At 41.9% G+C, this 15,202-nt stretch overlaps 1 protein-coding gene across 1 annotated transcript in view; it reads left to right on the top strand.

The window, feature by feature from the left end:
- Nucleotides 1–15,202, top strand: part of BCAS4 (breast carcinoma amplified sequence 4) — an 87,150-nt gene that overhangs the window by 5,621 nt on the left and 66,327 nt on the right. The window contains exon 2 of the mRNA XM_077831708.1: nt 5,555–5,626. Coding sequence (XP_077687834.1) covers nt 5,555–5,626 — 72 coding nt within the window. The remainder of the gene's footprint in view (nt 1–5,554; nt 5,627–15,202) is intronic.

Genomic DNA, 15,202 nt, shown 5'->3' with positions numbered 1-15,202 from the left:
ATTTACAAGTAGTAACTATAAGCGCACACTCGGTAATTGCTCAAACAGATGATTTATCTATTTGCATATGCAATTGTCATCCACAACCATGCAAATCACATTAGGAAATAAAGTGTACAAATCTGCAAGTGCATTTTTGAGACTTCCTGCCCATATTTATGTGTGCATGTAGATAGGGCCATGTGATATTAATGGGAGTTATGCACTTAAATCTTTCCTACTGTGCTTTGAAAATGCAGGGTGCCTCTCTCATGAATCAAGTTATTAGCTTATGAGGAGAGAAAGCTTTTGCTGCTGGCAGTGCTGCAAGGCTGTGGAATGGTAAAGCTCCATTCTGTAATCTTGTATATCTTCCTCAAAATTCCCTCCTGAATTTGGATTCCATGATCTTTATTACTGGTGGCACTTTCTCAAGTGGATAAAAAACAGCTTGGTTTCCAGACACCAGGTTAAGCCTGTAAGTGCTGAGACTTAGAAAATTTCTTCCCTGACTTGTAAACTGAGCAAATCTGATCATTAAATAAATTGGTGAGGGAAAAAGTATTTAGAGCATTCAAGATGCTGTTGTTATTGTATTATTTTATATATTATATGTTGATATTGCAGTAATACCTAGAGGCCTTGATCAGAATCAGGACCCCTTTGTCCTAGGTGCTGTACAAGCACAGAAGACGACATCGTTTCAGGCCCAAAGTAAAGTGTTTGCCACCTAAGAAGGCAAGCAATATACAGAGGGTGAAGGAGGGATGCAATCAAACATACGGGCTTATGTGTACATTTGCTTTTTATATATAAATACGTAAATATTGTTTGTCTCCAGCTGCCTCTAGATGTCATTAGCCGGCTGGCTACTTGTCTCCTTTGCACAGGCACTCTTCAGACTGTTGCTGAGGCTTTCTAAAGATAGCCAAATTTCCTTCCATTCTTCCTTCCTGTTACAGTGCTTGGTCTACGGAGGAGGTGGAAACTCTAAGGACAAGGTTAAGCATATCAAAGACCTATAAAAAATGGGGATATTTGCATCTCATTTATTGTGGCCTTTAAACTTTAGCCTTCCCTTCAAAGCAGTAACATCTTAAGAATAAAGCAATTGTAGAACCTACAAGATGCATCTAAAAGAAACACGTGATCTTATTAGTAGCACGAGTCCTGCTTGTTTTCCCTGGCCTTGCTTGCCAAATGCTTATCTTCTGTTGTCATGCAATCTGGTCTTCTTCCTGTTGAAGTCCTTGGCAAAACTTCCACTGATGCCAATGGGAGGGGAATCAGAGCCCTTAGAAAGTAAGCTAAAGTAGGGATTCTGTCTCTCCTTTGCCAGGCCTGTTTATGGTGTTGTATGAGCAATACACTTATTTCATAGAATTGTGGAAACGTAAGGCTGGAAGAGACCTAACAAGTCATTATGTCCAGCCTATGCTGAGGCAGGACCAGATAAACCTAGATCATGCCTGACAGATGTTTGTCCAACCTGTTCTTAAAAACCTACAATGATGAGGATTCCGCAACCTCCCTTGGAAGTCTATTCCAGAATTTAACTATCCCTACAATTAGAAAGTTTTCCCTAATATCTAACCTAAATCTCCCTTGCTGCAGATTAAGCCCATTACTTCTTGTCCTACCTTCAATTGTTCTCCATGTCTACTGATCACAGTCTTCTTTATAATAGCCCTTAACATATCTGAAGATTGTTATCAGGTCCTCTCTCAGTTGTCTTTTCTCAGACTAAACATGCTCAGGTTTTTTTTTTTTTTAAACCTTGCCTCATTGGTTAGTGAAATAAAACTAATAAGTTTTTGGTGGAACTTCATATACAATATCTGACCAAGAATCCACACCACTCAGTAAATGGTACATATATATTTCCTGTGCAAACACACACTGCATCCAGTCCCCCCTCTGGTAATATTGCCATGGCTGAGTTCTTTTGCCAAAGCTTTGGTCTCACCAGCGAGGTAGATGTATGAGTCTTAGATTCCTTTCATAAACTTGAGCAGGTGCCTGAGATGTCTCCTACTGGTTTAGTACCACAGACTCACTGTGTGCTCTAAGGCAAGTCATTCTGCTAATCTGTGGCTCAGTTTAACCATCTGTAAAATGGAGGTGGTGGTTGAAGCTTAATTTCTTAATGTTTGCAAAGAGTGAAATGTCACTGAAGTGCAAAATATTAGCACTATTAATACGTGTGTTTGCAGGTTAAATTGATCTTGTTCCATTTGTGCAGCTTATTGTGGTGTTGCTGCTCTTGTGAAAACAGATGTCTGGTAACGGATTATGTCCTGCCTCCATGTGTTTGGTGCCTTGTTCTGCTCCTCCCCTCCACCCATTTTGTGATTTCATGGTTTTCCCTTCCTGGCCTCTGAGTGTTGCTCTCCTGAACTTTTCCCCTCCTACTCCTCCTTAGCTGCTGTTGCTGCCCTTGCATTCCATCCAGACTGCGTTCTCTTCCCTTAGCCACTGATCTGCTCATGCCTTCTGTAGTAATCTTGCTGTAGCTGCGTAAAGACATCTCATTAGTTCACGGGTTCTCAGATGGGGGGGGGAGGGTCATGACACCCTATCCTTTCCTTGTTGCTAAATTGGAGGGGTCCTGCCATAGAATAAGTTGAGAAATACTGCAATAGTATTTATTTGCTTTATTAATTATGTCTTTTGCGATAGTGCCTAGGAGCCCCAGCCATGGGAAGTGAATTTACCTTACACACTTTTAGTTTTTAGTGTGAATGGGGTCAAAATCTTTAATCCAGAGTGTGTTGTAATTTTCTGCTGCGAAGATTATACAGTTGACCTTTTCTCTTTGTGTGCAACGAGCGAGCTGGTGCTGCCTAAATATCATCCTCATTCCATAAGAAGCAAGTTTCCTATCCATGTCTGGATATCACTCAAACTATTCATTCACAAGTATTTTAAACAATGTGAATCTTTGTTCACTGGGGTGAAATGCAGATACCCCCTTCCTTCCCAACCCTTGGGGTTTAGGAGGCGATAGAATACAGTCCCTACAACCTGCAAGAAGGCTGTAGTCTGGAATAGTGTCCACAGTTTACAAGGAGGGTTGTTCCACCGAATGCATGTAGTCCTGTGGTCTTCCTTGGGCTACTTCCAGTGGCAGCCCTTCCCCGAGTACTGAGAATGCAGAGTTGATGTTTGTGCAGTGCTTGTCTTTCCTTTCTTCCTCTCCCCCACGCTTCTGGCTTTAGGCTTTCCCCCTTCCTTCCATGTAATCTTATCACTGTTGGTGCAGGACTTGTCTCCTCTGCAACTCCTGACATCTGGAACAGACTCCCTGCCTCACTGTGCTGCTGTGACTGTTTCACTATCAATCTCAACTGCAAATTGCTTTTATGCTTCTGAAGTCCTTTGACCCTTTGCTGGGATATTGAGTCTAACTATGTGAAGTATTTCGATTGTATTGTTTGTACAAATGACACTTTGCAAAGTAAAACTGGATGATGAATTGCACGGCATGGAACCCACCTTCAGTCCATTCAAAACATAGCCTCCAAGATCATCTTCCTTGCCTATTTCCTTGACCACATCACACCCTTTCATTGGCACCTGCTCCTCCACCGTATCAAGTTCAAGCTACTGTATTTTATTCTATTAATAAAAACAAAGTTTGTACTCCACCAAGCTGTGCATAAGCCCTCACTAAGAAACGTCATTGTTATTACCCCATCCCTCATCCTCCAACCCCCTCTCTTCCATCTTGTACCTTTCCTTTATTATGTAACATCTGATATTAGCATGTAAGCTCCCTGGGACAGGGATTTTCTTATCTGTATTGGGAGGCACTGGTACCCTGCTGAGTGCTGTATTGATATCTACCCAATCTGAAGCGCATTTTGGCAACTTAGATTCATCTTCTTTTATCCAGGTAAAATAATAGTAAATTTAGGATAAAAGCTGAACAAATCATTGTTAGTATGAGTTGGAATGATGAAGGACCTTACTTAGACACCTTTACTCTTGTTTCTCTCTTTAGTTGGCTTTCTCAATGAACATTTAAGCAAACTAACCTTAACAAATGGGATAATTTCTCTTTGATCTGTAAAACTTTCTTCAGTTGCAGTATTTTCATGCTGTGGATTGTGTGGGGAGAGCTGAGGCCAAGTTAGAAATCACGTGTTCACTGCATGTCCCAGTCAGAGGCAGAAGGTTGGATCCAGGATTCAAAAACTGATTAAAGTTGAGGGACAAATTATACTGTAAATATACCTTTTCTGTTTACAATCTCTCTATTTTTAATATCCCAATGATTTAATTTATTTTTGAAAATATGACCAGAATGAATTTTCAGGCTATGGATAGTTCTGTCTGCCTTATAGGTCACACCACTTTACTGAGATCTTCTATTATCACAGCTTTTTACTGCCAGATTTCCTATAAATAGCAACAATTCGGCAGGTTTCCTGTCTCTCTGCAAACAGAGGGTATGTTGAAGGTCTTTGCTTCAGACAGCCACACGTGCAACTCTTCTGTTGAGATCTGCAGTATTTCTGAATTTTTGCTTCATCCTTGATAAATTTATGAGAAAACAGTAAAGCGACCCTCCCGAAAAATTTATTCCAAGAATTTTTGGCTTTTCTTCAAGTGAGTTGTGCATTAATATATTCAAAGTGTTTTTTTCTAGGTATGATGTAGGTCTTAATGGATTTAAAAAAAAATTCTGTCAGTAAAAATAACATGGGCTATAACAGGTGTTTTGAGTTTTAAATCACACTTTGGTATTATTTGTATCCAAGTGTTAGTGGTGGTTTTGGAATGGAGTGATTTATTCTCTCTTTGAAACACAGGCAGAGCTTTTAAACAGTAAGGGCTGTTCCTGCAACGAGCCATCTCTGGGTGAACTGCCATTAAAATCAAGTGGGGTGATACAGAGAACTTATTGCAGGTTCAGGACCTTAAAACACCTATTACATGTGCAATGGAGACATCTTAGATAGTGGTGTACCCAGAAGATGCCAGGCTTGGAAGAGAATCTGGCTGATTGCAGTGTTGCCAGCTCTTATGTCATTATCTCAAGTCTTTTTATTTTTGGAGCTTTTCATGAAGCCCCAGTTCCTGGAATCTTGTTATATAAGAGATCTTACTTTTTTTTTTATAAATGAAAGTCAAGGTAAGTATCAGGCCCTCCTGACTGAGGAAGTAAGTTTTTGAAAACATGAAACCCAAAAACTCAAAAAGTGGATTATAAAAAGAACCTAAAATTATTTAAAATCTCATGATTTTTAGAACAATCCCATGATTTTGGGCACCCAACTCATGATTTTTGAACTCTTGGATTTGGCTATACTGTGGTTGCTTGAAAATTCCTCAGGTTGACCTAGATTCTGTATTTCCGAGCAGGAAAGAACGATGTACCATATCTTATGGATAACCTGAAATCAAAACACTTCCTTCCATTCCCAGACGTAGCTTTTGACAAATAAACATACTTTTGATCAAAACATGATTTGGCTCACATTGTTGTTCTTTCTGTGAAGGCTGCGCTGCCTTTAATTCACAGAAGCAACTAAATACATACGTACGTACATATAATATATTTGTTTTTCAGGTAAAAGAAGTGGAAGAAACCATAGAAGAGATGTTAATACGGCTGGATGAGTTCTGTGGCATGACTGATGTGGTATGTGTTTAGCTTATAACTCTGATTCATCCCTACTGACACTATTATCAGCTCTCTCCAGTAGGTTTCTGAGGAGGCCATGTTGGTAGTGATTTGAAACCATGCAGTTCAAACAGGGCAGCAGTCAGCAGTGGGGAGGGGAAAAAAACACACACAAGTATTTCCTGAGGCAGCCATCTTGATAACTCTTCCCTCCCCTGAGATGGTTTTATTACACAAAGCAGTGACGGTTGAGCCACAAGGTGGCAGTCTCGTGCACTAATATTTAAGACCCTAGAATGGAGCACTATATTTAACTTTCACAAGCTCCATACAGTTCACTGTACAGGCATCTAGGAGATCTCCTGATCTGCTGCTGTTTGTACACGTGAAAGCACAACACGCATAACTTTTACTTTTTGCTTTTTTTTTTTTTTTTTTTTTTAGTCCTTTCCCCAGCTTGGTTAGTATCATGCTATATTTTCCCCTCTAGATATAGTAAAATAAACCCTAATGACATACCGGAGAATTGAATGGGTTTTTTTCAGAAGACTTTATTTCTCTTGGGAAGCTTCCCTTTATTTAAGGGGAGTTTTATGGAAAATTCTTCAAGACTCCATGCTCTAGTAGTGTCTCAATATTTGGATCACTTCCAGGGCATGGTACCAGGTTGGCTCATGTGGGCATCATTTGCATCATTTATTTAATATTATTACTTTTTGCATTGTGGTAGCAGCTAGAGGCCCTGGAGGCCTGGTTTTGTGCTAGGTGCTGCACAGACATAACAAAACCAATCCCTGCTCCAAAGAGCTTGCTGTCCACGTGTAAGGTGAGAGACAACAGGGATGGGTGCAACAGACAAACTGGGGGAGCGCAAGGTAACACAGGGGTGATTATGCTTGTGTGATGAGCAGCAGTTGTACCATACAAGCTCCCCAGTGATTGTCATTCCCTAATCATTTGTGATGAACTTGAGAACAGCAGGAGAGTGGATGAGATACAGTTGGACCAAGGAACGATATTGCTTTGCTGCTCTGTGGTCTCCTACACAGAGAGATCCAGCTGCATGCAGGCTAATTGGAGGTGGTGTTCACGATAAAGAAAATGTCATTTTTCAGACAACTTTACCTCTTCCTTCCTCCCCCTAATGTGGAAGAGTTCAAACTGGCTAGGGCAATCCAAAGCTGCAGCGTGCGTCTTCCTTACACATTAGAGGGTAGGACACTATTTCAGGGGTTCTCTTACAGTTTCATAGTGTGGACCATGTCTGAATAGAGGGATTGTCTTCCTTCCTGTTCCCTAATATGCACACCATCTCCCCATCTGTTAGCAGCCACACACATTCCTCCTCCCTACTCACTTGCACTACTGCATACATCCCTGTGGCAATTCCATCAGTTGTTTACATGGGAAAGCGATATTGAGTAAGTATTAAATGTACCTTTAACAATCTTGGTAAAGATATGTAGCAGCTGGAAAGCAGGAGGAGAGCCAGTGCCGTCTGACCATCCAACAAATTCTCCATGAACCATAGCTCGGGGAACTGCTTCTCGATGTGATTCTTGGGAATTATGCAGCATAAATGGAAAGGGGCAGGAAAAAGTCCTTACCATTCCAGATTCTTGTGATAATGAGGAGAGGCTATAGGAGAGTGGGGGGAATTAGAAGGTCAAAGTTGCTTGGGCAGTTGCAAAGCAGATATTCCCCATTTTATATTTTCTTAAAGCGCAAGTGAATGGTCTGACTGACAGCCCTGCAGAGTGAATCCTCTGCTATCCACGTCGTCTTAGCATATGTACAACATGTCTCATGTGGCACGTAACCAGGATTCATCCCCGAATTTGGTTCGTTGGTTGGATCACTAGTTTCCCCAGCCTGGGCAGGGTACTCACGCGGAGTGCAATGTGAACACTGATCGATGCCCCCCGAACAGATATCAACAGGAAGGTGTGTGAACTTCCTTATGCTGCCCTGCCCATGAGTCTCACTGTTGTCCTGGAAGGAATGTCATTTCTAAGGGCAAGAGGGTAATTCTATCTCCAAACCATTTGGCCCTTTGCTTTCACAGTTGGATGACCAGTCCTGGCGGCAGGCTTCTTGAGGAGAATGCCCACTGCAAAACTTCAGTAATGAGAATTTTCAGATGCTTCCTGCGAACTGGATACTGGAGCACTGTATCCAGTTGCCACTCCTTTTTCTGCTCCCACTCAACACTGAGTGTAGCTGTGTCAGGCGCATTGCAATTTGGCATGGAGAGAAAGTATCATTACTTTCAGAAGAAGTGACTTGGCATGTTGATAAACAAAGAGAGGTCTTCCTGGGTTTCTGAGGAGTTCAGAGGAGAAACATCTTGAAAGTACAGTTCAGCATTAATGGGCATTCATGCAGTCCTGTTTCCATTCTGCTTTTGACAAAAAAAAGCTGTAAAGCAGCATACGAAATACAGAGGTCTGAGTATCCTGGCACATATGTATAAGTTTAAGATGCTCTAATAAGGCATTCATAGTCTATCCAAAACGTAGTATATTCTGACCACTGAGAGAAGTCACTCAGGTTCCAGGACCAAAAAGCCAGTTGAGGTCTCTTGTAAGATGAGGACTGTTTCAGTTCTATGCCAAGAACTACTCAAGCCAAGTGATTAGAATTGGTGACTCTGCACTGCTGGTGTTTTTATATCAAATGAAATGAAGGACAACCAAAGAAATAGTCCATCTCTCATCTGGATTTGTCCTATGGGGGATTTTCATTAAAGCTTCTGTAAGCATTGGGTCCTTCTGCCTGTTGGTCAGGAGCACACCTGGCGCTGTTGGCTGCATCCTGTAGGAAATCATAGCTTCCTCAGGTGAGGGGTCTGTGAGCTTTCAGAGCTCCCATGAGACTTTGTGTCTTTCCAACCTCCTCTACAGCAAACACTAACCTAGTTTCCATGTTTCATCTTTGCTTTACTCATGAAAACATTTTTCCACAACCTGCAGGCTATGAATAATTAGCTTGTATACAGATGATTGACCTTATCTGGGAATATCAAAGAGCACTTCATGTGCTGATTTTGTGCCTTGCAATGCAGTACCTGCAGTGACAGGTTCCTTGCAACTGCACATTAAACGGTGTCTGAGAATCTGATATCATGTAATCTTTGGATTGACTCCAACTTTTGTTTTTAACAATAATTTGGCCTTTTGACATGCCAACAAGAGGCAAGGGGAATTTTCTGTGTGTTTCAATCAGGTGTTCCATAAAGCATTTACATAAGGGTAATTTTTTTTTCTGCTTTGAGCATGCTGCTTGTCCTCACCAGTAAGTGCTCTTGACACACAGGTTCTAATAGTAAAGTAGTACGAGGCGTGGATCCAGCCATAGGAAGACATAGTGTATGAGAGCTTCCATCTTCGGACCACAGATGGTGTACCTTGGGAGGTATAGTACTTTAACCAAGAAAATGGAACTCTTCTGTTTATCTGTAGAACAGGTAACATGGGCAGAGCAGCGTTCTCATAACAACATTTTTGGTGGCCTGACAGTGTGGCCAGTCTCTCTATCCTTGCCTCCTGTGGCCCTTCAGCGAGAACCTGCCTCAGGGATGGTGGGTCGGGAACTCACCGGACACCTGTGGAGTCCCAGGCTCCCGGTGCCCTGGCCAAGCAGGAGCGGGAGAGCTGCCCTGGGGAGCATCCCAACAACCAAACACCATAGCCGCCTCTGGCGCTGTGCGCACTACCCCCACGTGTCTCCAGAGGTGCTACCTGGAGCCCCCAAGGAGGCTGCGTGGTACAGGGCACCGATCCCTGCTGGCAGTGACAGCACAAACACCAATGCAGCACATCTCGCTGCCCTTGGTAACAGCTATTTAAGAGCAACAGCTGGGTGCTGCAGGGAGAGGCTGCCACTTTGTGGCCCCCCCGCTCCCCCACCAATCTCCACCCATGCTTCGGAGGCTGTCGTGGCAGCAAAAACAATCTGCTGGTGGCCGCAGTTGAGAAATGCACATTTCATTGTTCTTCAGCTCTGCCTTGAACACATCGCGGTGGAGGGTTAGACAGTGTTTGGCCTCCCTCGGAGACTGCCAGCATGGGTGCCAATTGTGGAGCTGTTTTTTCAAATGTAGCACATGGACTTGGACCCAGCAAATTAATTTCACAAAAGCCACTAATTTCACAGCCAGCCAAGTATAATTAACAAGTTCTGAGCTGGTCCAGATTTGAATTAGTGAAATGTTGATATCCTATAAACAATCTAATTCTACTCTTTTCATTTTCTTCTTCTCATTGCTGGGGTCTTTATACTTGCTGCTCTTCTCTCCTCTTAAAAACAACCCTTCTGCCCCACTACCTACTAGCTTAGTCAGATGTGAAAATTCACAACTTTGCTCTGATTTCTAATCCTTGAAGGGAATTCATGGACACCTGGACATCTCTGCTGGTGTAATCTCTTGTAATGGGATATTTCCCATCAAGTAGAATATCTATTACGGTCCTCCAGAGCTGGATAATCTTTCCTAGAAATAAAGTACAGACACTGAGATGTCAGCACATGGGAGGCTCTGAAAGCAGAATACCCCAAAAGGGGTGTGAGATGTTATAGCTGTATCTTTTCTCTATTTTATTGCACCCACTTGTCTTTTTAGACCAGTGATACTCAGACTGAGGCTCAGGAGCTACAAGTGGCTCTTCAGTGTGTCTCCTGCAGCTCTGCAGCACATGATATTAAAACACTGTGTGATATAATTATTAACCAGTCTAAACTATTAACCAATCAGGATGCTTTTACTATGTTATTAACCAATGGTAGAACACTTGGTCAGTCATTTTGCTGTGAGAATAATATATGTAAGTATATATAAAAAAAGTAAATGAAACGAATTCACACGACTGTGGCTCTTTTGGGTAATGATGATTGCTAATTTGGCTGCGGAACCACTGAGATCTGAGTATCACTGGTTTAGACAGCTCTGTGCTGTGTTTAACCCTTCGTACATGACAATGGCCACATAAAGTGTTATACTAAAAAATAAAGTGAATAAATCATGAATGGCATGATGCACTTGAAGATTTTTGGATCAGGCTTAGGCTTAGAGGAGATTTCAGTGCTGTCTTAGCTTATGTGCTACTGAAGGTAGTTTTGTCCCTCATTGGGTACAAATCCTGAGTTCTTCACAGAGCTCTTCTTGCAGACAGCTTTGCATTTTGTTCAAATTTCATTTGACTTTGTTCTCCACCCCACCCATTTCTAAGGATGCAGACTCCCGTCGGCAATTCTTTTGTCTTTCTCATTGTGTGCATTGGTTCAGTATTGCATTACAGTCCACAGCAAACATTATCTTTAGGTGTATTCGTCTAACTGTATACCAGATCCATCTAGCTAATAAATATCAAGAGTTCTATAATATGTTTTCAGTTGAGGTAAGAGGTTTTGTTTATTGTGTGTAATCTCTGAGGATCTTGGCTTCTGTTTTTCAATAAATGACACCACAGTAAAGCATGTGCTAAAATTCTATAACTAAAGATTCGTAAGACAGAAATCTTATTTCGCCATTTCAATTGTGTTTTCATTGTTGAATTGTGATGAATTTGTTTTTTAATGAGCATATTAGGCACACAACTGTGCACTCACAATTTGTGTCTAAAGTGCTCAGGCCATTACCATGACGTTACCCAAAATTTTGTGAGATCGTGTGCAATTGGCTAATTGTGCATAGCTGCACACAATCACCTGGTTTAGCAGCACAGCAGTGGTAACTCTGCATGCAAATTAGGTGTGTGATTCAAAGACTCTAGGCATGAATTTGAGGTAGGCTTGAATTCCAGCTAGAATCTTGCTGGCATGGTGTTGGTTTTTAACCTATAAAACCTAGATGTTTTGGAACCTGGTTATGTGACAGATTCCCCGCTCCAACAACATCCTGCCCTCCCCCCCCCCCCCGACCTACTGCCACATTTGAAATGTCAGGCTGGAATGTCCTTGATCTAAAAGAAAGGAAGTCCATTCTTTCTGTGTTTCTTTGTTAGGGTGGGGGCAACTTCTTTCAGAACTCACTCCCCTCATTGATCTTTCCAAACCTGCATTTGCTAACCTTTGCGGCAACATTTCCAAGCCCACCTTTGCTCTCTGTTTTTTCCAGCAATTTGGGAGAAAGTAAACTGAGGGCTGGAGAGGCTATGTTTATAGACAGTCCGTTTTGTGTTATTTTGTGTGTTTTAACCCACGGGTTGGGTGCCCAGAGCAGAGGACGGGAACCTACAGATATATCTTCTAATTTCAAATAAATACATCTCTGGGATTACCAGATTTTGGACATATTCTTTGACTTCCAGTTATTGTTCCAGCCACACACATGGATTCTGTTGTGTTGAATATCACTTCGTTTATTAACTCTAAGTTTGTTTAAAAAATATTAATATATCAAAAATCTATCCATGTTTAATTGGCACCATTTAAATTCCAGTGTGTGCTTTGGTTCTAAGGTTCTGCCGTTGGCACCGTTCTTATTTAACTGATGCTGCTAGAACTCTACTGCATGTTTTGGTTCTAAGGCTTTGACCTTGATACATAAGGCTCTTCCCTTCAAGGATGCCATTTTATGTGCAGCATTAGGTTTTGCTGTGTCTGGATATCTGTCCTACTTGGAGCTTGCATGCCATTTCTGGCTTGTGTTTTAGGTCTCCGTTATTACTCGGTTTACTCTCTATGTTAGGCTTTTGCTCTCAGTCTGTTCCCTCCCTGAGATTAGTCTTGCTGACTCGAATCGTTGTTAAACAAAGCTCAGAATGTTTTAATCTTCCAAGTTAACATAGCAAAGCTCAGTAATGGGAATGCAGATTTTCCCCAGGGACCATTGTGCTCTGGTACTTGTGCTGAGCACCCAGTTTAATCTTCAATAAGGTAAAGTATAACAAATTGCATGAAGGGGAAATTAATCTTGTTTTATCGTGTGGAATTTCCAAACCACTCATGCTTTCTCTGGTTGGAAAAAGGTTACTATACCAAGAGAAGTACTTCCCTTCTTTGTTATGGGCTGACTCCTCTTGAACTCTTCTGTCGCTGTGGTTCTGCAGACTGCTGCAGAATGACTCTTCTTGAATCATATTTGCATATCATTTCCTTTCATCACTGACTGCTTGCTGGAAAATTTGCTCTCCTGCATCTTGTACTAGTGGTTTGTTTTTGCCCTCAAAGACAATTTAGATTTTATTCCATGGCTGCTTTGACCTTGCTGTAGCGATAATTTTTACCCTCACTGTACATGGTCTGAATAACTTCTTAGTTGTTTTGGCTACCTCCCCAAACTGTGTTTGTGTGTATTGTAGTTATCTAGTGGTAGGCTCTCTGAGTGGTTTCTCCCCAGCTCCTTTTTAACCAACACTGGAAAGCACTGTTTGCTGCCTTATCTTGGATAATATGAGGGTCAAGCAAATTAAATGACTTAACCCAAACTTGTCACCAATCAGTGTTTCGTAAATATTGTGTAGCAGAGTGTTCTATCTGCCCCTGGCCTAAAGGGCACTAACCAAACGATTCCCAGGCTCCTCTGTATTAACTGTCTCATTCTGTATTTTTGTTTAACAGAAATACCTTTCTTTTAAAAAGGGAAATGAGAGAATCTGGTTCCCTTTTGAGGGGATCTCACTGTCTGAGCTGGTTTTCTGTCAGATATAATGTGCACAATATGTTGTTCTTATCCAAGTGTGTACATATGGGTGCGTGTGTGGATGCATACCATCATACCAGACCAAATGGTAAGACATCGCACGCATAAGTGTTTATCCATACAAGGAAACGTCTTGATTTTAATTTGTCCACGTTACAAGTTGTGCCAGTATAACTATTTTGTTAAATCACACCCTTCACCAAAATAGTTACACTTAAAAGTTTTTCCAGTGTCCATCACCTCAGAAAGCACTGTGTAAGTTCCTTTCCTGTAGGCACATTTAAATTGGGTTCTCAAGGAAAAGGGAAAATCTCAAAATGCACAGCAAACCCAGGGTCTGCAGGGTCAGCCAGCACAGCTTCATTCCCTTTTCACCTCAGCTGAAAGACCCCAATTCCAGTCTAGTCAGTTCCAATAAAACCTTGTTTGCCAGTGGTCTGAAAAGGGCCTGGGGGAGGAAAATATCCTCAGCCTCTGGGACAAAACGGCTGCCAGAAAATGCCTCTGGGGAAGGCTTCCCTGAGCTCCCAGAGTGAGGCAATTATAATTCTTGGCAGAGCTGTGACAGCCCACGGGTTATGTAAACCCTCCTCTGCTCCATCCCACTTAGGCCCAACAAGATTCCTTATATAAGTAGATCCAGACGCCCTCTTTGTTCCTTTGGTTCACGTGTTGCCACTGTGCGCCATTTATCTAATCTCATTGTTTGCTTGGGTGCTTTGCTGTTCTGTTTTTGTTAAATTAAGGCCTGAAGTTAACTGGAATTTCTTTAACACTCATATTCACTTAAAAGAAGCCACTTCTTTGCTGGATAGAAGTTAAAGCCTCTTGGAGAGAGTCCCATCAGGAGCCCTCTTCCACAGCACTGTTTCCTTTTGAATGAATGGCTTTGCAGCAGTTGTTTCGGGTGTCACTTGTTGTGTAAGGGCCCCTTATTTTTTGGTTCCTTTGCTGCTACCTTTGATGCTTCCATTGTTAATAATTTAGGAGGGGAGAAGTCAGCAGAAGCAGAGAAGCACTAATTACAGCCTCTTCACTGCTACTGTACAGTCTTTCTGGAAGTGCTTGCAATCTTTTTTATGGCAGAACCCGTTAGCACACAGAGAGGGGCAGGTTTGCTCGGATACTTTAAAATGAAACAAGCATCATACTTTTAAGAATATGCTGCTGCCTATACAAACCTCCACACTCTACTGGCTCAATCCAGCAGTCCTTACTTAGGCAAAACTCCCACTGATGACAGTTCGAGGTGCGGGGGGCTCTGCCTGAGTAAGGATGCAGGGTCAGGTCCCTAATCTGCATAATAATAAAAGTGATTTGGCGCAGTGTACAATTTTGTAGATTCATGTTCTAATATACTAGTCAGAAGTCATCATACATTAGATCTTAGAAGTGGAGAGCAGTAGGAATAGCTAAAAGAAAAGGAGTACTTGTGGCACCTTAGAGACTAACCAATTTATTTGAGCATGAGCTTTCGTGAGCTACAGCTCACTGCATCCGATGAAGTGAGCTGTAGCTCACGAAAGCTCATGCTCAAATAAATTGGTTAGTCTCTAAGATGCCACAAGTACTCCTTTTCTTTTTGCAAAGACAGACTAACACGGCTGTTACTCTGAAACCTGTAGGAATAGCTGTTTCTCAATTCCTTCCTTATCCCTCACTTTATTTTGTATTCTCTGTTCTGCTTGCGGGCCCAAAATTGGAGGACAGGTATGGTATCTGACTAGTTCTCAATAAGCTAATTGCTTAAGGCTGTTTATATACCACTAACTTCACGCTTCACAGAACTCCAAATAAGGATCAGACATTTATATAGATGACGCCTCCAAAAAACTTGAAAATGGTTAGGCCGCTGGTGTGCTGATATCACTGCTGATCATGATGGCCAATATGACGTCGTTTTCTTGTACTCCCCATCTCTCTGTATCCAGTTGCTGTCTCTTATCTTTCAT

The sequence above is a fragment of the Eretmochelys imbricata genome, chromosome 13 (assembly GCF_965152235.1).
Source record: "Eretmochelys imbricata isolate rEreImb1 chromosome 13, rEreImb1.hap1, whole genome shotgun sequence".
In the NCBI taxonomy this organism is placed as follows: Eukaryota; Metazoa; Chordata; order Testudines; family Cheloniidae; genus Eretmochelys; species Eretmochelys imbricata.
Note: the sequence above shows the minus strand (reverse complement) of the source record. Positions and strands in the feature narration are given on the sequence as shown.